Source organism: Astyanax mexicanus, chromosome 14 (assembly GCF_023375975.1).
Source record: "Astyanax mexicanus isolate ESR-SI-001 chromosome 14, AstMex3_surface, whole genome shotgun sequence".
In the NCBI taxonomy this organism is placed as follows: domain Eukaryota; kingdom Metazoa; phylum Chordata; class Actinopteri; order Characiformes; family Acestrorhamphidae; genus Astyanax; species Astyanax mexicanus.
In genome coordinates, this window is record NC_064421.1 from 22,348,587 (window position 1) to 22,372,963 (window position 24,377).

The 24,377-nt window shown below is 39.5% G+C and overlaps 1 protein-coding gene across 4 annotated transcripts in view; it reads right to left on the reverse strand.

The window, feature by feature from the left end:
* ktn1 (kinectin 1) overlaps positions 1–24,068 on the reverse strand; it is a 33,409-nt gene extending 9,341 nt beyond the window's left edge. For 2 of the 4 annotated variants that reach the window (XM_007252503.4, XM_007252501.4), the window contains exons 1-25: positions 23,918–24,068; positions 18,050–18,657; positions 15,882–16,073; positions 14,720–14,872; positions 14,211–14,341; positions 14,003–14,116; positions 12,284–12,415; positions 11,444–11,550; positions 11,126–11,270; positions 10,894–10,990; positions 9,767–9,954; positions 9,615–9,683; positions 9,466–9,503; positions 9,290–9,380; positions 8,778–8,846; positions 8,646–8,683; positions 8,227–8,317; positions 6,931–6,999; positions 6,783–6,820; positions 6,491–6,581; positions 5,395–5,504; positions 5,217–5,310; positions 4,416–4,456; positions 4,208–4,298; positions 2,642–2,728 (exon numbers count right to left, since the gene is read on the reverse strand). In XM_007252503.4, the coding sequence (XP_007252565.3) occupies positions 2,642–2,728; positions 4,208–4,298; positions 4,416–4,456; positions 5,217–5,310; positions 5,395–5,504; positions 6,491–6,581; positions 6,783–6,820; positions 6,931–6,999; positions 8,227–8,317; positions 8,646–8,683; positions 8,778–8,846; positions 9,290–9,380; positions 9,466–9,503; positions 9,615–9,683; positions 9,767–9,954; positions 10,894–10,990; positions 11,126–11,270; positions 11,444–11,550; positions 12,284–12,415; positions 14,003–14,116; positions 14,211–14,341; positions 14,720–14,872; positions 15,882–16,073; positions 18,050–18,656 (2,883 nt within the window). In that variant the 5' untranslated portion in view covers position 18,657; positions 23,918–24,068. The remainder of the gene's footprint in view (positions 1–2,641; positions 2,729–4,207; positions 4,299–4,415; positions 4,457–5,216; positions 5,311–5,394; positions 5,505–6,490; positions 6,582–6,782; positions 6,821–6,930; positions 7,000–8,226; positions 8,318–8,645; positions 8,684–8,777; positions 8,847–9,289; positions 9,381–9,465; positions 9,504–9,614; positions 9,684–9,766; positions 9,955–10,893; positions 10,991–11,125; positions 11,271–11,443; positions 11,551–12,283; positions 12,416–14,002; positions 14,117–14,210; positions 14,342–14,719; positions 14,873–15,881; positions 16,074–18,049; positions 18,658–23,917) is intronic. The other 2 variants (XM_007252502.4, XM_007252504.4) reach the window with 2 other exon arrangements.
* Positions 24,069–24,377: the final 309 nt, after the last annotated feature.

Sequence of the window (24,377 nt, forward strand, 5' to 3'; positions counted from 1 at the left end):
AGCAAAATGAGAATTGCAAGCAATAAATAGGAGTTAAAATTAAAATAAAACAGCCATTAAAATAAATGTTGCGCCAGTGTTTTTACTCTAAACACATTTACTGACTTATACAAATGTTTGGGTACCTCCTGTCAAAAGACCTGTAAATCCTGACAGTCGTTCACAAGCCAAGACACACAGTCTTCATGGTGGCAGCAGGTTTCAGAGCCTGGCCTAACTGCAAGATTTTCTTAGTTACACGTCATATTTTTTAAAACAAAAAAGGGATGTGTGGGCACCCATCACGGTCAGAAATTATTAACAACCCCTGTGGCAAACTGACTGTAAAAGAACACAGTACAGTCAAAAATCACAGAACATCCCTTTATTTCAGAAATGAAATATAGAGGCTTTATGTTTGAGACATAGCCTTAAAGATTTTGTTGCTGGGGTATTCAGAATTATTAATTTTCCCCGTTGGTTCTTAAATAAAAAATGTCCTGTGACCTTTGACCTGTACTACTGTTCTGCCTTATGACCTTTTATCTTTTTGAAAATTAGGTAATGTTTTAAGTCACCTGGTTATTAGAGTAACAGATTACAGCAAGCAAATATTTAGATATTTGGAGACACACGAGAGCTTAAGGAACAAAAAGAGAAAAACTGTCAACACCGTCCAGAATTGTCAATTACTTGATTAAGCCTATATATGCTTGGTTAATTAAATCACCAAAACAATTTACAGATTACATGATTAATGATATAACAAACAGTGACAGGTGTAGCCAAGTCTATGTAACAGGTGCTTGTGCACTGCATTAGTGAGCAGTGGCTGCAGAATAAAGCTAGGAGAGAGTAGATACTGTGATAATCACTTGTTCTGTCCACTGCTAAAGAAGGGAGGAAGGGAGGTCCTGGGACAGCAGAATTTCACAGAACATGTAAGCAGAGCTTCAGCCTCAGGCCTGTTTATAGTACAGCTGGTCTCTCCTCACCCTCACAGACTCAAATAGCTTGCTACATTTAGTGGCTCTGTGCACCCCCAGAACAGAGTGCACTTCACACACCCCCAGAATGGAGTGTGTGCTTCAGAAGATGGGAGTTTCTAATTACTGACATATCCTCTGGCCTGACACACAGTTGCGAATATCCACGGTATGAGCATGGGACCAGTAGAGGGAAGACACAAAGACCAAACACTTCACTGGATATTCCAGTGAAGGCTAAAATAATCAGGACTAGAAAGAATATTTTTCATTGCTGATTTTTACACTGCTTCTGATTTCTCCCAAAATTTTACAATTTTACAGATTGATAAAGTCAACATCACAGAATCAGGTGAAGGAGGACATGCTGGGTAAGACAATGTGGGGGTTGTAATGGGAAAAATAAATGAATGAATGAATGAAGGGGAAGACGTTACAATGATTTCTAAGCTAGATGAAATCGTATTTTATTTTGTGAGCTGCACACTCATTTAACTTATTTATTTAACATATTTTCAGCATAAAATATATTCTATTTTGTTTTGAAAGAAGATAAAATAGGCATTAGCCTGATATAAGAAAATCTGCAATTCTTCAGGGCCATCAATTCCAGGTCAGCAATAGCAATGTCATCAACTCTTTAAAAGGGCCCAAATCCTTGATTTATTATTTACCATTAAACAATCTCTTATTTATGCTAAAGCTATACATTGTGTAATATGCAAGATACAATAATGAGCCAAATCATTAAGACCACTCACAGCAACATGCATCCCAGACTTGGTGATTAACTAAAAAAAATCTCCTGTATCTCTTTTAGTTAAGAAAGAGTCGGTGTGAAGATCTCAGCAACTTTGACAAGAGCTTTTGACAAGATATTCTTATGGCCAGACAACTGTGTCAGAGCATCTCCAAAATGGAAAGCAAGACTTGCAGATGTTCCTGGGTAGCTGTGATGTGTAACTACTGACTGTGGTCTAGGGAGTGCAACAAACGCCATCCCATCTGGGTGGAACTAACAGAAGAGCTGCTAGTCTTAGAAACTTGTAATGATGATTATTGGAGGACTACCTCAACACACTGCAGACCAGTCAGTTTGTCTATGCTAACCACTGTCCACCATCCAAGTGCCTGCAGTGGACATACAAGTGTCTGAACTAAACCTTGAAGCGATGGAAGACGTTTGCCTTGTGTGGTCCGATCATGTGCAGTGAACATACTGATACATACTAGTGAGCAAATACCCACAGCGATACAGTGAGCAGACATACAACACAAAGCAGTGGAAAGCCTTTACTGTCTCATCTAACACACTGTTAAAATAGGTTAATGACCAACACTGGCAGCTTGTTGATGCCATGTATAAAACCCACAACCCTGTCAATACATTAGTTGATAATGTTTTGGCCCATCAATGTATATGTATGCTCATGTAACCTGTTCTGATTGGCTGTACTGTGTAGGAAATTTGATGTTCTCTTGATCTGGACCCTTTTATGTTAGTAACATGCATTGCAGCCATTGCAGCAGTTATAGCCAAATAAAAAATGAGTATGCAGCTTTACATGACAAAGCAAATGAGAATGCAGATCTCACTGCCTGATTAACGGCAGGAGTTGAACTGAGATGCTCTGATTCAGCTCTAGAGTGAGGCAGACTGGGATTGCGATGCGAACCTTGACGTTCTTGCTGAGTTTTCCCTGAAGCATGGTCTCGGTGGCTGACAGCGCCTCCATAGCGCTCCAGTTTTTCTCCCGAAGCTCCTGGTCAGTTTCAAAGAAACACCACTTTCAGTTCAGCCCACACTCTCGCCACAAAATTAAATCCTTCACGGGTTTGCTATTTACGATGAGACCAACAGGCCAAGATATTACAAGCATTCAAACATACAGTGCACTACCAGCAAATCATATTTGCAATATACTTTTTTTTAAACTGTGAAGTATGCTCAGCTATATCAGTGAGTAATCTCTTATTCACTTATCATTACAAGACCACAAGTCATCAGAGTAATTTGAAGAATGTAGACACAAACTTAGTGAAATGTAGGAACAAAACCACAGAAACACAGGGCCAAAAACACACGAAAGCACTTTAACTGATAAACAGGTTATGCAAGCTGAAATTAGAATCCAAAACCAATTCCAGGAAAGCTCTGGGTCCACAGTGCTGCTCTGGGTGTGGCCTTGTGAATACCCAAGCCAAAGATTTTTAAAACATTAAGTTATGACCAATGAAAAAAAAAGAAATGCAAAAACATAAGCTAACCAAAAATACTGAACTTATTATAAAACAGTCTGAGGTTTACAGCACAGCATGGCCTTGCAGGATGTTAGTTTACCATCAGAGTGTGAACAAAGTTTGGTCAGCATCACGAAAACGCATGCATGCACAACCCCAAATTAGAAAAAGTTAGGATGATATAGAAAAGAGAAGAAAAATATTATTTACTTGTGTTTTTTTGTGTCACTGCAGACAGTATGAACCAAATATATTCCATTGTTGTTTTAATGTTGCCATTCCTTTTTGCATCATAAGACACTTCAGCATTGAGGATATGAAGTGAGGAGTTTTTTTTTATTTAACTCTTCCAGCAAACACCTCTTACAGTGTATAACAGTACAGGTTCATTGTGGTCACATTTTGCCTTTTTTTAATTTTTAACACCTTTTCTACTGGGGACAGGTCAGGACTGCAGGCAGGTCCAGCATGTGTTCCCTCTTCTTCCATAGCTTAGACTTTCTAATATGTGCAGCATGTGGTTATAAAAAAAAAGCACATTAACGTTTTAAGTGCCATTTGTGAATGCAATAGTAGTGCTTAAGCAGTTTCCCAAAATAATCCCTTGCCCATATGGTTCTATCAGCTGTTGTTGAATGATAGTTCTCCATGCAGTGCTGAGGGATCGGAGTTCATGCACTGAAATTGCTGCTGATATGATTTATTGTATCATATTAATAACCGTAAAGCAACGTATTTTATTTACAAATGAAATGAAGACAACCAGAAAAAAAAAATATATATATACTGGGTTCATACTGTTTGCAAGGAAATTAAAGTTAAAATACATTTAAGAACCTTTTTTTTACTGGCATTGTTCTTCTAATTTGGGGTTGTTGGTGCCAATATTAGAGTGTAGCTAAAGACCAATAACCCTCAATTCAAGATTTTTTTCTCAATATGGCACACAATATAGGCACTTATTAAGGGATAAGGGATAAAAAGTTAAAGTTTGCACTTACATTATTCTTCCTCCTGTGAAGCTCCACTGCCTCCCTCAGTTCTTGCAGCTCAGCCTGAACGTTAGACAGCTGCTTGTCCTTTTCTGACATCCTAAAGAGAGTAGCCACAACACAATGTTAAAAGCAGCCAACACTCTTTAATATGCCCAGTAAACCTCTTTATAGAATAAATCATTAATAAGTAAATATGAGAATATAGAACACTTACGCTGCCAACAACTCCTGACTGGAAACAACTGATGCCATCTGCTGTGATGGGAAAGGAAAGAACAAAGAATTGCATCGATTATGGCATCCAACTGAAAATCACAAAGGTACTGCCAAGAATACACTGTGTGGAGGGATTATATGCCTTTTTAAAGCTGAAAGCAGTTTTTAGCTCTCTGAAAAGAAAAGGTCCACCCAATTATATCAGTAACTAACAGGAAGGGCACATTTATTGGTGGCAAGCCACTCAAAATCTTATATTCACGATATGTACAAAAGCTTGTGGGCACCCCTACTAATTAATGCATTCCACTAGCTTAAGATATACCCTGACACACATGCGCAGTGCACACACATGGCTTGTCTAGTGCCAAATCACAAAATAGGATTTTGTGTAGATCAGATGAAAACAGCACATTTTGGCTTCATACCAGGTTATAAAGGCCCCCAGACCTGAATGACTGCAGTCTATCCAGAGTTGGGTGAGAGATCCACCAACACCCAAGCCTCACTAATATTCACTAAGTTCAATTACATTTTCACAGCAACGCTTCAAAATCTAGTAAAAAGCCTGGACAGTAAGGAGAGAATTTTAAATACTTTTGATTTTAGAAAATATAAAAATACACAATATAGACAAAATAATTGGCCCAATACTTTTGCCCATATGGTACATATTCGAATTTGCACTATGGAAAGGGCACCGTTGCTTTATAAAACATTTTAGGTGCTCCAGTGTCTCTATTAATACTCAAGCTTTCAGACACATTGTATCTGTATGCAGTCTACAGTATCATCTTACCTGTTGCTGCTGCTCAATCTTCTCTTCTGCTTCTCTGGTCATCTTCTCAATGACCTCCTGCAGTCTCTGAAGCTCCTGATCTTTAGTAGCTAATCTATATGAGAGTAAAGAAAAGTGAGCAGCGAAACAATGCACTGAATCAATCATTTGTCACAGTAATGTAGCAGTTTGAACATACAAAGTCTGGAACTCCAGAAGCTGAGAGCTGGCGGTAGAGTTTTCCTGAGTTTCCCTGCTTTTCACTGCAGACAGTTCAGTTGCGAGAGTCTCCAGCTGTCTCTCCAGAATCTGACAACACACACAAGGGTACAGTTCAGCTTAAACGACTCTTTGTCTTTTTTTTCCCCCATCATAATTTTGTTTTCCTGCTAACTAGGCCTTCTACTACTGCAAAAAAGAGCTGTAATTTTATTCCTGTGACATACTGCAATACACCAAAAACTAAATAAATAAGTAAATTACATAATTGAATTTGAGGATAGTGGGAATTTTCTTTTTGCATCAAGCAGCAAAAAAGTTGTTACACATTTATTGTGATTGATATTCTGAAATGTTATATTGTGCAGACCAACTGCAAGAGTTACCAGATTGCAAGACTGAGGATGAGCCAGATACTAATATGCTACCTCTGATATAACAAGGGTCAGCTACAAAGTCAATTTAGGACTTCAAGCACTGTTTTGTTAAATAAAGATACAAAAGTCTAATATCGAAATGAATAGTAAAATGTCCCTGCATGGTGTATGTAATCAGGCAATGACAGATCTGGTTGAAATGGTAAAATGTCAATATTTAAAGACCATTTTACAATAAACATTTTCTCACAATACATAAAACTTTACTACAAGATTTAGATAACATGCATCAGCAGTGGCAGATGCTTTAACAATTTTAATCAGATACACTTTGATACATAATGCAGTGATTTTAACTCATTTTTTGTTGCACAACATCCAATTTAACTTGATTTTTTACACTCTCTAAAGAAATGTACAGTTAGTCCAGTGATCTTTAAGCTCCTCAAAATGCTTATTAAATAAGCTCCAATTATGACCAATGCCAATGATATCAGAACCTTAAAGATATCAGATCTATTTTACACAAAATAAGTTAGTTAAAAAAAAAATACAAATCATCCTATGAATGTTAAATAAATAAGGTTATCTAAAGATAAATAAAAAGGTTAAATCAAATAAAAATGAACATATTAAAGCTAATTCAACACATTCAGAAATGGGGATGACAAATGAAAGGTTGACAGTCAGCACACAAACCTCAATAGCTTTCACTCTTGCTGATTCTTTCTCCAGTGCAGACTGTAAACTTTCTTCAACCAATCTAATCTTCTCATTCTTCTCATTAATCCTGACAAAAACACAACATAGCCATAGTTAAACATATTATAAATAAAGCTTTATAAATGGCATTCACTTATTCTGTTTCTTCTATACATGAACTGTGGAGAGTATTCATGTAGAATTAAAAAGGTAGAATATTGAATACAGATAAAAAAAAATAACAATCTAATGATGTGTAATGATGATATTACTATTATATTATACTTACTGCCTCTGCAGCTCCTCTAGTGTTGTGCCAGACTGCTTCTGCAACCAAGGAGAGACAAGAGCAAAATAAAAGAGGGAACCCACTGCCATATTTCATTTATACAGTTCCACAGAAACCCCGTTAACAGTGTGAAAGTTGGCAGTTCTACCTGCTCTGCCGTCTGTTGCTGCAAGGCCTCAACGTGCCGCTTCAGAGATTCACTCTCTTCCCTTACTGTCTGCAGAAAAACAGAGAAACTCTCAATCATTTATTACTGTAAGGAAACTGTTGAAATTAATTGGTTAGTGTGAAGGTAATAACTGACACATTTAAAACATCAAATCTAAACATTGGAAAAAATAATAAATGTTAAAATAGTGATACATGTTTTAAATATGTCCGATTCCAGAGTTAAGTACATTTTACCTTGAAAGACAATGAAGAACATTACAGAACCCTGTACATTAACCTTTTCAGGCAAACCTCGAAAAGAATCATTGTGGCAACTCTGTCCTCGACTGATGTTGGCCCAATCAAGCTAAGAGATGAGCAGCAGTTGGCCATTGCCTGCATAAGTGGCCTACGCCATTGTGAGGGTTTATACTTGTGGGTTGGTGTGTCTGCTTCATTCTGCATTTACAGCAACAAAAGACTAACGGGTGAGGGGGTTTCTATGCCACTGTGTTCAGTTCTTTTTATACTACAAACCAAGATGAAACTGAGACTATTATGTTAGAGCTAACAGCTATTACTTTTACTAACATTTTTTTTCAACTAAGGAGGGAGAAGATATCGACGGAGATGATATGTATGGCCACTGAACTGAAGACAGAAGATGGTCTCAGTCAGTTCATCCACTAAGAGACATTTTAATAAAGGTAGATTTGACGATTTAGTTTAGCATCTGCAGCCATGCATGAACGAATGTTCATGCTAAAGATTTTTTAAAGTGCAGCGAAGGAGGAAATATGATGTTACCAAGTGGACCAACAAAGCTGTTGCTGTCCACATGACATTGTTTTACATTTTCTAGACTACATTTTACATATTACACAGAAGAATACATTTTGTAAAGGCAAAATTAAAATTTAATTAGGACTGCAGAAATTTAGCTTCAGCGTAACTAAAATAAGTCTCTTCTTTACTCCTGCGACTCTTTAATGGTTTGTATCCCAATCAAACATTCTGATACTAAACTCACGCAGCCTGTAGGGACTTTACTGATGTCTGTCTGTAAAGCTCATCACTATTAAGAGGTGTATATTGATTATTACAGATGCCTCTCTAATAAAATAATCCAATCTGGAAAGGTCTATATTCCATAAAAATCAAAACCGCAATGTTCCAGGTCATACATTAAAAGCATTTGTTCACGATTAACCCATGTGTTGTGAAACACTCATCTTGCAGACAACAGATTAAATTGTAAACTGTAAAGAGTTTTTTTGGCACATGCCCTGCTTACCTTAAGTTCCCCTTCCTTATTGGCCACCTCAATAAGGCCCGCCTCAAGCAGTGCCTCCACTGTCTTAAACTTCTCCTCTCTCTCTTTAAGGCTGCCAAGAAGAATGAGTGAATCAGTCATTTTGTTTGTTTACATTAAATAACAGCAGAACCCACTCAATGATAACCCAACATTATTATTGCCAAGTTGGCTAAAAATGGGAATGTTGAGGGCATGCTGGGTATAACATGATAGAGCATGTGTATTTCAGCTGTGACTTTTCTTCATTTAATGAATTGCTGTAGGGAGGGCAAGTATTGCTGGTTGCGTAACAAGTATTTAAGCGTGGATTAAAACCTGCACCTGGGAGTCTGTTTAAAGAACTATTGTGAAAGACTGTGGTGTGTTTCAGCCTCAGAACAAAATCTACACAAACACACCTTTGCTTGAGCTGATCCACTGCCAACTGGGAGGAGGCCTGGAGAAAAAGTGGGAGAAACAACAGTAGAGTGAGTGCATGTTGAGTGTGTCTTTAGGTCATAAGGACAGCAATTTATTAATGCGTGTCTGACCTGTTCAGAAATCTGTGCCTGCAGATTCTGTAGTTCAGCCTTCAGAGCGAAGTTTTCATTGTGAATGGCCTGTGGAAAGAAAAAAACAAAAAACAAAACAAAACAAAAAAAAACCTTTTTGAAACTTGATACGAAATAAAGTATTATTTAAATTACAGGGACAACATATTCAAAATAAACCACTGAAGCTTTTTTACATCTATATACATTTTACATGTGTCCGTCACTCCGCAGTTATACCTTAAGGGGAAAATGCTAAAGAGGGTATACAAAGTTCAAAGTTGCAGCAGCATACACAGCCTACATGTACTTTCAGTTCTGGGGAGGTGCTCAACAGGCTACAGCGTAAACATAAGTTTATGAATAGGCTACAGTGTAGATTCTAAGCAGAAGCACCAGTGTCTTTACACTATGTGCAGGCTGAGCCCATGAGGAAGACGACACCAATCCTCACACAATTTTGTTTTAACCCTCCAGACTAAGAAAATCTATTGTAGAGACGTGCAACTCACCTGCATGTTGGTCTCCCTGCTGGCGCCACTGCTCCTCTCTGCATTGAGAGAATCTTCCAGACTCTTTCTCTGGAGCTCCTTCTCAGCCAGCCTGACCACACACAGTAGAAAATACAAATGTAGCAATGCATTTAGAGATAAGCGGCTTAAAAATAACAGTAGCTCAAATCACTTACAGTTTTTGAAGCTCTTCAAAATGAGAAACTGTGTTAGCCTGGAAAACAACAGAGGAAAGTGGGCTAAGAACAATACAATAAAAGTTACCAATTCCAAACCAACTTGGAAAATATGTAGCTACACTTTTATAGATGACATCTGTGTTTACCTGAGAAGTGACCTGAGCCTTAAGACTCTCAATTTGAACTTGGAGTGTTTTGTTCTCATTCAAAAGGTCCTGTCAAAGAGTTAGACATGCCGCGATTAGCCAGTGCATTCCAACATGTTACATATATGTGAAAATTTCCTTTTGCATGCTACCTGCACTTGAGCCTGCAGAGAGTCGTCAGGCTGCAAGCTGTGCTGAGAAACCTCTAGCAGCTGCATGACCTTCTGCTCCACCTGCTCCTTGGACACCATGGTGTCTGTTAGACTGCTGTGGAGGGTCTGGATCTCTTTGTTCTTATTGCTCATTTCTGTTTCCACTGCCAGCAGCTGACTCTGTAGTTCTGAGTGAAAGGAGACAGAGAGGGAGTGTAAGAGAGAGAGAGAGAGAGCATGTGAGAGAACCATCCATATGTTCCCAAAAGTTCTTTGGCATATATGAGGTGGATAAGCTCCATCTCCTTAAAAATATAAGAAAGCACAATATGATACATATGTAGGACTTTGTAAGTACATGATGATTATGTATGTAGTAGCATCTGTGGTGATGTCGCGATCAGGTTTTTTTGTTACATTTTATTTGTATTAATATGTTATCAGTTATTTCCTGCAATTGTTTTATACAGCTTTACATAGTGTTATGTTTTCATGCTCCACTGTAAAACTATTCCAAACCGCAACCTAAACTCTACTTTTTTTATTCTGTTAGAGCTCTCTTCAGGACTGCCAGCTGCACTAGACAAAACACTGGGAATCGCTCTCCCTCTGTCTACAAGTCTGCATACAAGCATCCTTAGCTCCTGCAGTGTACATCGCAGACACGTTTAGATTATATTAACTTAAATGCATTTGACCATGGATCACTGGTTAATAGGCAAATCTACACCATCTGAAACCTGCTTTAAAATAAACCTGAAAGGACTGGTGCTAACAGCAGTGCCATTGATGTTAATGTTAACAAGATAGGTGATGGAACCAAACTGTCTTAAAATAAGTTTTAGGCCAAGTGACCTAGAACATCCCCATTGCTCAAACTTATCAACGGTAAAATGAGATGCTTGATTTGTAAAATGTACTATGCTGCATTGTTTGGAAGTAATGAAGGAACATCTCACAACTGCAAACAATACCAGGAATTTAGCATTTTAGAGCTAAGCCCTCTCTGAAAGCAGTCAGATCTTTTGAGGGTACAGTAAAATAATAAAGCATAGAAATGTTTGAATGGAAACCAAAATATAAAATATGGATAAAGGAAAATATGTAAAAATAGAAAAAAAACATACCTTGTTTAGCAGTCTGTAGTTTCTCTCTCTCAGTACTAACACTGTGCAAATAGCTCTGCAGTTCCTCCCAGCGACGCTTAGCATCCTGTAACTGTGCCTGAAGCAGAAAACACACAAGAGCTTCAGGCAAAAGCACAGCACATATTTTCACTGAAACAGCAATCATTTAATTTAAACCCTGAGCTGGAGAAGCAGCAGGGTGATGAGAGCATGTGTGCGCCAGGAGGAGCACCTCTAGCTGGGACACATTCTGCTTGTAGTTAACCTCCAGGCTCTTCCTTTGAAGCTCCTCTTGCTGTAGTTTGTTATTGGTCTCAGCCAGCTCCTTCATCAGGCCTGCATACTCTGAGCGTAGTTTGTTCAGTTCAGCTGATTGCCTGAGTAACAGACAAACAGAAAAAGTGGAGAGCAAGTAAGAATTTGTACAAGTGCAATTAGGAGAATACCACAATATTTGTTTAACCTTCATCTATGCCCATTAAACTGCTGTACAGAAACCCTGCTGCAATAGCATGTTTAACTTTGCACTTAAGTGGTTTCTGATACTCACTTGGTCTCCATCTGGTTGGTGGCAGAGCTAACAGCATCTCTGAGGATGCCATTTTCTTGCTGCAGTCTGGAAATTTGTCCCTCCAACTGTTCCCTCAGTTTCTGAAACTGAAGAGAGATTTTAACAGATATTACAGGTACACTGCAAGACCAAGCACAATTTCTATGACATGTAGAATTATTTGAGATGATATAATATTCACCCATATGCACGACAAAGAAGAAAAATATCAACCACTTAGAAAAACCTCAACGTAACACCACTGCTACACTTGCATTAGAGCTGTAGATATCATGTGGGAAAACTGGGACTGGATTTTCTATCGAGTCACATGGAAGCTACAGAACACTGCACAGGCCTGCAGAATATGCATGTGGGGCTTCTAGCATTGAATGTGGGTGCAATTTCTGCCAGAGTTTGTTTGTTGCTGGTCACGATCAACACCACCCACTGTGTTGTCCACTGCAAGTGGTAATGCCTTCTATGAGGTTTTCCAGGTACAGATTACAGATTGTAGATCAAGTAACATTAAATTCCTGCCAATCTGTCTGGCAAGTACTATTACGCCTCACTTCAACTATTAAATTAACTTGACCTTGCAATGAGCATGCTGGCTGGTGTTCAACCTCACAACTTCAACAGGATTGACACTCCTAAGCGGTTTCCCAAGGTAACACTTTGTGATCAGTTTACATACTGCTGTCCCATGACTTGTGGCAAGTCAGTATATATACTCTGATGTAGCTTTCCTACTTCACTTTTCAGGAACTTCTACAACATCCTGTGGTATCACGACAAACTCAAGGTCTGCTGCATGACAGATATCCATCACTCACTGACCTTCATCTGCATGCCCTGAAGCTCCTGGTAGCTGCCCTGGGCTTTGGCTTGTATCTCTTTCTCCATAGCAACCCGCTGTTCCCGCAGCACAGCCTCCGCACGACCACTCTTCTGCTTCTCTGCCTGCAGCTCCTGGATTACCACACACACACACACACACACACTTAGCAGTCACATACAAAACCACTGATGCATTGACATGCTGATGCATTTCATTTTTAGCAATACTGCAATAGGACTTTCTGCACAGCTAACACAAAGCAAAAGCATGGGATCAATGTCTCAAACAAAACCCTGTTTGCTGATCCAGAGAGAAATATTTCACTCTGCAGTCTTGTAAGCACTGGTGATGCACTTTAAATACAAAGACGGAAAGACAAAGTAAATGCCTTCAAAAGACTACACCGGGCTTTTTTTTTTTTAAGCTATTCAGAGCAGAACAGATGTGAAAAAAATACAGGGAAATAAAATGTCTATACGATTTTAGCATTAAAGTTGCTTTAGAATGTATATATAAACTATTTTAGCATACTTGAAAAGAGCTCAGTACACTGAAGTGACATACCATAAACCTCACTCCCTTCCTTCAAAAGAAAAGCCTGGCATGATGAACTGAAACAGGGCTGCAAAACGGCCCTATTCCAAACCATTACGTAACAGTCCTGACTTATATTTACACCCCCAATTCTTACATAAACAAGCCCAATACTGAAAGCCGTAGAAAAAGCTGCAAGAACAGTAAAACATGACTGTGATTTCAGAAGTAAACAAGAGGTTTTGGCACTACATGAACCAGGCCTTGTCATCATGGATTTTCCTGTTCAAGTGTTGACATGCCATGCAGCAAAAAGCAGGGAGGTCAAACATGTGTTAGGCTAAAAGCTAACACTAAGGCCCAATCACATTTTAGCCCTTGGCTCTTACACTTAACCCTACTCCTCTGTTTTGCTTTTGTACATCTAGGGGAAGGGGTAGGGTGTCACGATTCATGTTAGGCTGGGAGTGAGAAGGGGAAGTGTTAGGGGTATATGACCGATCAAACTGATGTTTTTCAAAACAGAGGGTTGTAAGAATCACTGGCAAGATGGTGGCACAAGCAACCAAGGAAAGCCACAACTTTAGTATTTTTCTTGTTAAAAAAAAAGTAGCTAGCTAGCTAACTTTACTTTTCCACCTTGCAACTGATGGCAGAGGCTGCAGCATTTAATGTGGAAGGGGGGGGAAATCCAACGAAAGTTAATTTTAGCTCCCCAGCACAGAGAAATTAAGGGTTGAAAAATAATGAATTTCTGAAGACACAATGTCATGAAGTTAACCAGCATTTTTCATGTCATAACATAACATAACAATAATGACGAAATGTATTCTTTAACAAAATGCGCTGTATTTGTTTAGATTTTAATTGTTCAAGATTTCACATGGGTTGTGGATTGTTCTGTGGTGGGTCAACTGGAGTCACAAGTTGCAATCAGTTGTTACTGCACTAGTCAGTCCACTTAAAAATAAATAAAAGGATAATATGAAGTAATTACTTTGTAGCTGCCTAGAAACAAAAAGCAAACATAAAATAGCAAAAAATGATATTAAAAAATAAAACTAAATACCAGATTGGAAGAAAAAAAATCTGAATGACAATTAAACTACTATGATCTGTGTTTAAGCAAATTAAGTTACAGACACTGGTTGTTTATACATTTAAATATGTTTGGACTGTAGTACCTGGCTGAGCTGTTTGACTTTCTCTTTAGCGATGGAGGCCTCTTCCTGCAAAGTGTTCAGAAGACGCTCTTTCTCTGCCAGCTGCTGAGCTGAGGGTTCAAACTTCGCTGCAGACTGGACATGGAATAGAACAGCATTCAAGTTTAAAAAAAGGGATGACTGCGACATGGGAAATATGCTGAATATGCTGAAATAGAGCATCTCTCACCTTATACCAAGTATCCAGGGCATTAGGACTCTTATCCCGGAGCATTGAGACCACAGACACAACATCAGCATCGGACAACACCAGCCCTCCCAGACTGGCCATCAGCTCTTTCAACTTCACCCCTGAATTCTCTGTGAACAGACACATTGCCACAACACTTCTGAATCAGTATACTGTTAATAAATCAAATACAATGATTACAGTTTCCTGTTCTAGCACCAGCAACAAATAATCTGTGACCATAATTATATTCAACCGTGGCGATCAGATATGAGGATATGCAAAATTCTGTCTGGTAAAGGACACAATGGAAAGATAATTGGTAACATGTTATGTAGACAACAGGAGATATGGATAAGACTGTAAATCGAGACAAAAAAAAAAGACAAACAGGAACACAGTTTACAAAGAAATAAATGAATGCAGGACGGGAAACAAGATAGACAAAAAGTGCTAGTCATTCTGTAGCTGGATCTAGATCCAAGTGAAGATTTTGTGAATATAAGCACCTTTGTCAGTTTCGTTCTTCTGTTTCTTTCCATGTTTAGTGGAGGTGTGAGCTGGAGCAGGTGCCTCATCATTCTGGCTGCTCTGGTGATTTGCTGGAGAGGCAGAGTCAGCGTGGATCACAGGAGCAGAAGACAGGAGATGAGCCTCATCAACTAGAGAGGGGAAAGCATACAATCAATATCTAAGTCCTTTAAAATACAATCTTGGTTGCTTTTTCCAGTTATGGACATTAGACCTAAACTAGGGATGCACTGAATATTTGGCGACAAAGATATTAAGCAAAAATGGCAAAAACTGACTAAGTGCATTTCCCTGTGTAAATATCACTCATGTGTGACTTGAGTAGTACTGCAGAGATACATGTATGACTGCAATAGGACTTCTGAAGTAAATTCATGATTAAAATTGCACTGCTGAGGTAAATGTAACATGCTTTATTGGAATGTTTGCTGGGATACTAAAAAGGTTAACTGTTTAAAATTTTAAATTGTGGTTTTGCAATATTTTTTTTCTTTTAAAAGGAAGAGCAACCCATTAAGGTTTTTAGTTTGTTGAGTGGTAGGAAAAGTAGCTAAATTAATTAAAACGTTCAACATTTGGACAGATTTTTCATTTATTCTGTTTCGGTAAAACTTTCCTTGGTGCATCTCCAACCTAAACCCTAAATAGTACGAGTAATATGTGTTTTTATTATTTTTTTTCTTTATATTGAAGCATCAAGCTCTACATGTTCTATACATTATAAACTGCACCTGGCCAGCACAATAATGGTTGTCCAAGACCCCATTTTTACCTGGTTACATCATATGACAAGTATCTGGATTGTATCCCAACATGATTTTAACCACATGCATTTTCATTTGGGAGTCAAATGCATCTGTATTTAGCCAGCGTAAAATTATTTTGCTGAAAGGATTGTAATATGCCAATTTTTTCAATGCTTAGCAAATATTACTAAAAGGAGTTGTTGTCAAATGAGTTTTGGAGAAACTGATGCTAACATGCTTACACAACTATACTATGTATCTCAAATATCTCTCACACCTCTGTCTGAAGTGGTTTGACTGATTGGATTTGTATCTGTTTGTATATTGGCCTGATATAATTCAGATATAACCCTGACTCTCAAGACACAAATGTGCCTTATGTAAAGCATAATACCAGTGACAACTGCCTCCGTTTTCTGCTTCTTGCTCTTTCTCCGGCCACTGCCAGCGGAGGCAGCAGGAACAGCCACAGGCGAGACAGTTGCAGGGGCAGCTCCATCCTGCTGTTTATGCTCAACCAGAACAGGCTCTTCCTTCTTTACCACAACAGGAGACTGGTCTGGCTTTACCTCAGCTGGATGCTCTTCTACAGCAAAAAAGAGCACAAAACAAAATGATTATAAAAGCCGTGGGCCTGAAATAACCTTACAAAAAACATGACATACAATTTTAACGTTAAATATTACAGAGAATATATCGAAAATACCCTCAATGTCAAAGAACTAATTGCACAGATAAAGGTTACCATAAACAATCAATTATTTAAAATGTGGAGCAATATGGGTAATATTTTTGAGTTACACAAACAGTAGTGTGTAATGAGGTTTCTATTGGTGTCCTGTGATAATCCTGTGTCTTCAATAAAGCTTATGAACTGGCAGCAGTATGTGGACAGGCATGGTCCTTTTGAAAAACTGCACTGGTGTGTGCTTTCACAAAACAGCACAAAACTGCACCCACACCAGAACACCAGGCTTTCTGGACGTCTGACACGAGACAACAAACCACTGGTCTTGCTGCTGAGCACAGGGCCTCCATATACACATTTCTTGGCTGTCTCCACCAAGACAAATGCGGGACTGAAGATGACCCTGCTTGCATTCTGAGCCACTCTCTGTCTGAGTTACAACTGCCCAATACATTTCATTCATGTCAGTTGACAATGAATATACAAGACAAAACCCACCTTATGCACCAAATATTAGGCATTTATTATGGAATTCTGAGACGAGCTAAGCTAAGGAAACCAAGTGTGAAAACCTTCATGCTGAAGTGGTCCATTTAAGGGGTCTGTGGTAAGGACTTTTCCCACAGTGTGCACTATAAATAGGCTACATATTTGATCTGATTAAGTAGATGAAGCAGAATGCTTTGCCATGGACACTAATAAGAGTGCTTATGGGCAGTGTGACATGAAGAGCCTCAGGGATTCTGCCAGCCACCCCACAACCCATTCCAGGACTGTCTTTTTGTTTTTGCTGCTAAAACTCCTGACACACAAGCACACACTCTGAAGTAGCAGTCTTTGGTCTGTGGGATTCAGATTCTGTGCCAATTGAACAGGGCTACTATTTGCTAGCTTCAATGGATTGTTATTTAGGTTGTTGTGTTAGCAGTAACTAACTACAGGCAAGACCCAGAGTCTGCCATAAACAAAAGAAGCTGGACAAATGGGTTCAATGCCTTAAATAGTACTACCTAAAACATCAGTCCACGATTTGAGTCATTACAAGTTTGTTCTTAGCATTTAAGTTTTTGCCACTTCCATTTATTGTAGTCCTGTAACCATTTTTGGTTCAACTCTTCAGCACAAACACAGTTTCCATTGTTTACTTTAGCACTTTCAGCCTCTGGAGGCTTACATGTTGAAACATTCCTGTTTTGGGAGTGCCAAGAAAAATAAACCCTGATTACTTACATCAGCGGGTGCCAACTCTCCTCCTGGAACTAAACACTCAAGTTTCACCTCCAACCCTTAGTTAATGCTTTTAAAGGCAACAATTGAATGGTTAAGAGAGGTTTGATTAGACGTAGAGATACTGTATACCTCCAGGAGCAAAGTGACTACAGACAACATATCCCTTGTGTTTGCACTTGAGGGTCTACATAACATTAAATTTTTGACACTTAAATGACAGTGACAACCACAGCAAAATGGCCAAAGTTTTGTGTTTTATACTCAAACGAGACAAGCTTAATGTGTACACTCTGTACACACTGCATCAAGCCTGGTATCAGATTCGTTCACAGATCCTTCACACCCTAAATTGTACCCGCCCAAACAAGTAAATGCCTAAATTCTTTCACTCCTCTGTAATCACTTTGACAGATACACACACCAGAGTAGTTGCCTTTACTTGTTGGATATATATTGCCATACATTAGAGTACTGCACAGAAATGCTTACACTGCAAAATGTGCCACCTGTCCGGGTTCTGATATGAAGCAAATGCACCAGTTAAAAAAAGCTGAACCATATTCTTACTTTCTGAAAGTGCAATGTCATGGTTATTATATTTTCTGCAGAAAAAACATTTAGACACAGCCAATTTCAGAACTCACCAGTTTCACTCTTCTGCTTCTTGGCTTTTTTTCTGCCCGCTGTCTCTGTTGAAGCTGGGGGTGTGGCTTGTGGCTGCGGAGGGCTCGGCTGCTTGCTAAGGGGGAGGGTGTGCTCCTTACGCCCAGCAGCAGACTTTGAGCCGTTGACTTCCGGCTCCTCCGAGGTGGCAGGAGGAGGATGTGCAGGAGGAGAAGAAGCAGCTGTGTTAGCAGCCTTTGCCTTCTTCTCCTTCTTCTTCCTCTCCCTCACTACTGCTGGAGGCTCTGCTTGGACAGGGGTGACCACAGGTGGGGACACAGGCACTTCAGACTCTTCGTCATTTGAGGCCGGTGTAGTGGCATCGGATACATCAAAGTCTCGCAGATCTTCCTCAGACTCTCCTCCTCCACTCCCACCACTCTCTTTTTTCTTGTTCTTCTTTTTCTCGCTCTTTTTGCGGGCGTCTGTCTTAATGGGCGGCAGCTTCAGGTCTCTTTTCTGGCGGGCCAGAACTTCGTCGTAGGACGTCTCCTTCATGAAGAGCCAGAAGAAGAGGAACATGAGGGCGATAACCAGCGACGGTGCAAGGATGAGGAGGTACTGCGAGTCAGCTATGTCGATCGCCATTCTAGACAGATGAAAAAGACAAATAGAAAGAGTAAGCAAACACAGCAGAGAGGCACAGACCGTGCCAGCCCTCCAAACTGCAGGGAGAATGGGCTGATACGGCATTTCTTGAACTCTAGCAATGACTGCTAAATGATACCGCTGGGACTAGTATCTTTCACATAAAGCAGTATTCTTAAGTGGCATTAAAATCTATAAGTGACACAATAGGTCACATAAAACTTCCTTAAAATCTTTAAATACAATACAACACAACTGATCAATATATTAGGCTCCCATAGCAAATTTTTATTTAATTTTAAATTTGAAACACTAGAAGAGATATGTAGGGGAAAGGGTGCCATTTATCCACCCAGACTCTGCTGCTGATGGCAAGCAGCATGATTAAAGAGAGGGGTTTTGAACAGGCGATCCTTGGATCACAGTAACAGTACCTTGGCTTCCTGAACCACCTGAAGCATCCACAAATGATTTATTGTTGCAAAGTCACAGTGAAGCACAACCTGTACTGGAACACAAACTCTCTCTACATTAAGACCATGCTTGCTAGTTTGTATAATACTCCCATAACCTCAAAAGTGTTTACTGTGGGTAAGGGAGCCTCAAATATTGCCTACAAACTCTGAATGAGACAAAAACACTATGGATCAACTCTTCAGTTCTGCAGGCCTAAATTTCCACTTCCTATACTGAGTCCTGGCTCAGTTCCACTATCTCCGCTGTCTATTCTCTCACACACCTTCCTTTAATTCACACTCCTCCCACCCTTTTGCTGCCCTCCCAGAGGGTCCCCCTTCCTTCTCGTGCTCAGTGATGTGATCCAATTAGGCTATGTGCTGAACACAGTAATCTGGGTTTGCCCACTGAATCTGAACTAAATACCTTCCCAGCTGAGCCATTCACACTGGCCTCAGCTTTGAAGTGTGAAGCCCCTCATCAAAAGAATGCTAAAAAATGGAGAAAAAAATATATATCTAGCCCAAACATACTACCAGGAATGCAATGCTGTTGAGTTAATTGTATTTTAAGGGGATGTGTGTGCAATTCTGACACAAATTCAAAGTTTAGTTTTGAAAAATATTGTGTATTGTTCTTTAGTGAAGAGATCAAGCGCAGTGAAATGTAATGTAATAGTGGATTCTTATTTCATTTTGGCACATATTCTGCATGATAGTGAGGAAAGAAACGCATATTGTGAATTGCATTTACATTTTTCCGCAGTAGTGTTCGCATTTTCCATTTGGCACTAAATCCTCTCCATATTTTTAGTGTCCAAAATAGCTAGGTATGGAAATGTTGACATCGCTGATGCCTTTGTGGCGAAAAGGTTAATCACTTTCCTCAAAAAATAAAACTTGCTTTTAGCACTGGTCGAGTAATCAGACAAAACAAAGACCTTTGTAAAAGAACTATGGCCCCAAAAGCATAAATATGTAACTGTTGTGATACAGGGACATAATACTGTGTTGGACCAAAAGCTTTTAGTGACTAGACAGACATGGCAGAAGTCATGAAATAGAAATATGTAAAATGATCATGAAGTATCACCTTAAAAACAGCTTATTATTATCTTGTGAATGAAGGCAAGCATGCTTATGGATGGGAATAAGATAAATAAACAAACAATAATGGTTGTCAGGTGGATGGCATGAGGGCAAGTACTTAACATTCCTAAATCCACTCAATATTGTGTTTATACCACCTAGCACAATGATCATGACCGGCAGCATCTGGCTAAAATTGACCATGCAACAAACAAACAGACAAATATTCACATTTAATACAGGAAACTCCACATTTATAGCCTGCAGATCAGTACAGATTTATTTAGTTCCCATGCGACACAGCAAAAGTCATAAGGACACAACACTAAATAATGTCCCGTGATATTTCATGATCTCATGTTTGTGTATTGTTTGTGTATATTCCACAGAGTCCCTTCAATATGCTTTAATAGAAAAGGAAAAAGACGCATGGATAAAATTCTACATATAAACACAGCCTCAGAACAGATTGTTTTTTTTTACACTTTTTAAATCAATAAATTTTGACCTAGCGCTGCATCAAAACTCATTAGATCAAACACGTTTACTGAGTGATAGACTGTCACTGTCCGCACATCTGTCAAGGATTAAGTGCCTCTTTAGAAACACAAAAGAAAGGAGCAATAAACCTGACTGACAAATACTGAATGCCAACTGTGTAGAAACAAGCCAAACGAAGACTCTCTGCACTGAACCATTTGGCCTGAATCTGTCATATGTCCAGCATCTGTCAGGAACAGAGGTGCCAGAGGGGACCCTCTGCACTCGGCCTGACAAGAGGTCATCCTGTCTAGCCTGTCTCACATGCCCTACGTGTGGATGCCTGGATAAGCCTGTGACATCACTAATTAGAAATAACTTTCCACTGCACTGCCTCAGCTGAGCCTCAGATCTGGATATAAATGCTCAATCAGGTCTTTCCAACCTAAATGCATATAATAGGTCTTACTCTAGAGCAGAGGTCTTCAAAACTGGACCTTAAATGCAGTTTCCAATCCTTAACTTCAAAAGGTAGGTGTGAAACTGCTTACCAAACAGTTACAATAATTGTTTCTTTGATGGTCTGAATTTTTAAGACCTGGGATCTAGACTATGTAAAGTCTTGTAAATCCATTGATGTACTCTCATATAAGGAACTTACATAGCTGACAATTATTGCACATGATAATTATCTGCTCAGTTTAGTAAAAATTATTAATTTCAAGCATCCAGGACCAAAGTTTGACTGATATACTCAAATTTATGGCAGTGAACAATATTCCTCCCACACACAAGTACTACGGCCCCAGTTTGGGGCTACAGTTTCCACTCACTTCGGTCCAAAGTACACTGAACAGGATAGGGATGGGTGTGGTCACCTGGTCATATTATGTGTGCTTACTTTCTGAAGTCTGATTCCTTGTTTTTGCTCTCTGTCCTGCAGAGAGGCAAGCAGGCACAAAGGTGGCAGATCAAACACAAGCAGCGTGCCCATTTGAACTTTGCTTCAGGACGAATTCTCAAGCACACAGTTGAATTCCAACAAGCATGTGAAATTTCAAAGAGCAGTTTGCACAGAATCTGTGAGGGTGCCCTGTGGCATGGAAATGAGGCGGGAAGACAAAGCTATCGGACGACTGGCTGCTCGGAATCCGGATGCTTTGCTAAGCTTGTCCACGTTGAAAAAACAAGGACAGGTCTCTGCGCAACCTGCTCATGTGCGGATGTGGAAAAGCCTTCAGGAGACGTTGCTCTCTAATTACTCTTTAATTAATTTAACCAGTCACTAGCAAGCTAAGCCTGTATGAAGCCAATATAAATCAGATTGCTTTACTAAAAGTAAAGTGCTACTAAAAAACTATTACACTCTGTCGGGAAACACCGGAGAACAGGATTTGAATACTTGTGCTAATGTGTGAATGAACTTTGCTTCCAACACAAACAAAGCAGTATCAAATCTCACTCTCCTGAGAACAAGCAAACAATTACTTACTGTACTATTAACATAAGCCAGTGAAATACAGCACACCATGAGACATGACTGAAACTCTAATCAAATTTCAAACAGAGTAGATCCAGAGTGGGTCATGCTGATGAAAGCCATGGTGCAACTTCCTGGGGTAGACCACCAGTTGGTGAGATATTTGACACGTTATCTCCAGCTTCACTGAGGCCTCTTGACATTTTGCTTAAAAACAGCTGTTCCTTACACAAGTGTACTAGTTAGCGACTAAATGTTCTTTAACCTATCTTGCAGCCAGGACTGGATCTATAGAAAATAAATTTGAGGAACATTTATTGTAAAAACCTCCACTTAAAACAGTTCAGCTTTATTCACACTCTTTTCAGCTGGGCATGAGGCATGGTGTTGCCAAACTAAATGAGATAAGTGCTGCCATGGTCAGCTCAAATCCCTGCAGTAAGAGAAACATGTAGTTGTGAACACCCTGAGCTCCACCTACACAATTACTATTTGAGTACTGATCAACAGTTTCCTTTTCAAGGTCTTTTGAGTCACAGGAAGGATATAGCTATGAAGTAATGCCCTTTAATGTATCTAAGCTGTAACTGTAGATGTTAAATTGTGCACACAAAACAAATAAAGGAAGAACAGTGCACAGCATTGTACACTCTCGTTTGGAATGCTATGCAAGGCACATGAAGGAATAGCAGCATACGGCTAACCATGCTATTAAAAACCACCCATCATATCCACTAGCTAACTAATCTGTCGCATTTAGAAACACCTACTGTCACTTATCAGCTGCTTCCAAAAGAGTTCTGGAGACAAACTAGCTCATTTTAAACATTTTTAGGTTTCATATAACTAGTCCTCACCCGATTTATAGACGAAATGTTTATAATATTTAGGAAACTGATGCTGTGCCATTTATGTTATCATGACTTTAACCTTAAAATATAAAGAAATATGATTCAGTTTTGAAACTGGTATAAATATTCAGAAATTTAACTGAGCTCTTATGCGTTAAGATCTTGATGAGTACTAATATAGAGTACTACGACTATCTACTAATTACTATTTAATTTTAAATTCATTTACATTTCAAATTAAACTGAAATGCCTTTAACAGAAGACACAGTATTCATTCTGGGCGGTTCCAGCAGTGACTTCTTAAATGCTGTGATTTAGGAACACACACCAGAACTCAACAGCGCAACCCACGGTAATACCAGCTAAAAACTAAAAAGTCAAATTTAACACTTACTCTGAGCTCAGAACACATGACTTGTTTAGATTAGCAATTGGCTAACTCAGCTATAAAGAAGGACATGTTAGCGAGCTAGTTAGCTAGCGAATGGTGTGGGACCGGACATGAGCTTTCTCGGTGGGCTGGAGATGACAGCGTGGTTAACCCGATTAAAAGGCCGGCCAAAACACCGAACCACGCCGGGTGAATTATCAGGAAACCAGCACATGCTTTACTCTAAACGACACACAGACAACCTCCATAAACCGATAAACTCCAGCTGAACGCATGCCCACATAAGCGCCGATATTAACCCCGCTCCCCGGGCCGGACACACCGCACATACAGCCAGAGTTAGCCTAGCGAGCGGTTAGCTAATTAGCTAGGCCCCTTGTGAAGCTAACCAGCTAGAGGAGCTATGCTAAGCTAGCGAGCAGACTAGGAACGTAGCTATGCTAAATTCAGAACTATGCCAGAACTGACCAGGCTAAAGGTTTATTAAGGCTTTAATAATAGAGACCCCACGTACCTGATATCTTTACCAAAGCTAGCGAGTTACTGTTGTAATGAAAGCTGCTCCCTTTGTGGAGCGCGGTGGACAGCGGCTCCGGCCCGGCGGTTAGCAGCGAGTCTACGCTGGTTCGGAGAGGCGGGGGCGGGTCGCTCGGCTGAAGCTTCACACAATACGGAGGAGCAGTTCGAGTCACGATTCATGATCTGATGAACCGATTCTTTTCAACAATTCGGTCCAAACTCATTTTGGCCGAGGGCCACATTGGCATATTGGCTGTCCTCTGAGGGCCAGATGTAACTTATAAATGTAATAAAATGTAACCAAATGTAATATAAAATGAATGTAATTACTCTTTAATGTTAAATAACTCTAAATGGAAAAAATGTTTGCTTGTTGCTCTATTAACATAAATCCTTTTAATTTGTCATGTTATGAAATCCAAAAACTCCATCAATCAAGAACCAAACTATTCAAG